This window comes from Cicer arietinum, chromosome 7, assembly GCF_000331145.2.
Source record: "Cicer arietinum cultivar CDC Frontier isolate Library 1 chromosome 7, Cicar.CDCFrontier_v2.0, whole genome shotgun sequence".
In the NCBI taxonomy this organism is placed as follows: Eukaryota; Viridiplantae; Streptophyta; class Magnoliopsida; order Fabales; family Fabaceae; genus Cicer; species Cicer arietinum.
Window position 1 is genome coordinate 18,486,596 of NC_021166.2, and position 1,800 is coordinate 18,488,395.

The 1,800-nt window shown below is 32.2% G+C and overlaps 1 protein-coding gene and 1 pseudogene across 30 annotated transcripts in view; both read right to left on the reverse strand.

The window, feature by feature from the left end:
* The window catches only part of LOC101498120 (uncharacterized), a 65,762-nt gene that overhangs the window by 45,725 nt on the left and 18,237 nt on the right, over positions 1–1,800 (reverse strand). For 19 of the 30 annotated variants that reach the window (XM_073371018.1, XM_073371012.1, XM_073371014.1 and 16 more), the window contains 2 exons: positions 906–981; positions 353–413 (listed from right to left, as the gene is read on the reverse strand). The exons of 4 other annotated variants lie outside the window; for them this stretch is intronic. In XM_073371018.1, coding sequence (XP_073227119.1) covers positions 359–413; positions 906–981 — 131 coding nt within the window. In that variant the 3' untranslated portion in view covers positions 353–358. Of the gene's footprint in view, positions 1–352; positions 414–890; positions 982–1,136; positions 1,775–1,800 lie in introns of those variants that run through there. 7 more of the 30 variants (XR_012163985.1, XR_012163988.1, XR_012163989.1 and 4 more) reach the window with 4 other exon arrangements.
* The window catches only part of LOC101505389 (leucine-rich repeat receptor protein kinase HPCA1-like), a 56,394-nt pseudogene that overhangs the window by 30,373 nt on the left and 24,221 nt on the right, over positions 1–1,800 (reverse strand).

Below are 1,800 nucleotides of genomic sequence, written 5' to 3' on the forward strand. Positions count from 1 at the left end.
GCATAAAAAGCTTAATCAAAGAATGATTTTCACCGCAGAAAACATGGTCACTCGTGTCTCTAACTTGTTAATGAAATCAAAACCAAATCCTTCACCTCAAGAAAATGGAAATGAAAACATATCATATTAGAAAAGTTGGTCTTACTATATAAAACAAGATTGAAATTTTCTTGCAAAAAATTGCAAGTTGTCTAACCAATGATATTTTATGTGTAAGTCAGACTCTTGAAGGATCCGCATGATAAATATAGAAACATTTGAAAATAAATGCGATTTACTTAAAATCTAAATAACTGGTAGTTTTCATAATCAAAGAAGAAAAACAGTTGAATACATCATTGGACAAGCATACCATTGGCTAACTTGTATCTATAAGACGATATCTCCGCCTCCCACGCCTTCCATCCTCGTATCTACATAAAAGGAACCCTCAATTAGCAACAAGTTGTTAACTCAATCTACGTTAAACTTGTATCGAAAACTGAGAGCAACAACTATTTTGAAACACTATTTTTTTCAAATGTGACAAATATTTTGGGATAGACGGAGTATAAATAAAAGAATACAAGAAGTTTGAACCACTAAATGAGACTATCACTTTTTTTAAGGCTCTAATAAATCCTTTAGACTAGATGTTTACGCATCATTGTAATTGGACTTTGTTTCATTCTTCCAAAGCAAGACAACAAAAAACTATACCAAATGTGTATCCTTAAAATGCATAGATAGTTCAAAATAACTTAGGTAATGGATCGAAATTAAAAAAAAGGCACACAGATCTTTAGTCTCCCTAGAAACACCGTGTCCCTATAACAAACAACAGTTAGTTTTATAATTTCATAAATGAGGGCAAAGTTTGCAGAAAAAGAGCAGTAAGGGTCAAAAGAAACCTTTTATAAATTTACCTCCTTGCATCGATAAGGCGTAGCATCCTCTGATAAATATCTCTGTTCATACTTCTTGTGATCCTTCGTATGATATCTATATTAATATGGCAACAAAATCAGACATCTCTAATCTTTGCGTGCGTGCTATACTTTTGTTTACCCACAAAAAAAATCAATACTCATCATTATTATTATTATTAGCTAAATTGTGAACAAACTTAATTATAATGTTTAATAATAAACTTATAATGATCAATAATTGATTCAAATTTTGAGAAATCAAGAGGTACATAATACTCGTTTTGAGTGAAGTTCATAAATCACTTTGGACTTAATCGATTACTTACTGATAAGTATGAAAAAAATTGCGGAAAACCAAACAATTATACAATATCTCATTGTTTATTTAACTACTATGTTCACCCCCATAACAATAATAACAGCTCATAGTTATTCGACCACAATTTAATTAGCTCCTATGTTCACCCCATAACAATATTAAAAACTCATAGTTTATTCGACCAAAGTTTCTATTATATCTTCTTCAACATCGTCCACTCTATCTAGCAAGTTTGATGTTGGAGAAAATTCAATATCAGAATAGTACTAACATTGGTCATTGTAGGATGAAACAGAGACGGAGTTGAGTGACTGGTGGTTTTGAAACGTAGTAGCTTAGGAGTCGGAGTTGAGTGACTGGTGGTTTTGAAACGTAGTAGCTTAGGAGTTGTAGAGTGAACAATTGAGTCGGTGGTGCTTCTGTTCATGGCTCGAACACTCGACTTTCCTAATTTTAGCCTATAATTCTTCTTCGCAGTAGCGTGCCATTTTTTTATTGCCTTTGATGTTTGCTCATCAAATATTGATTTTTTCATTGTTCAGCCCATCTGCAAAATGCAGTCAATTAGTCTAT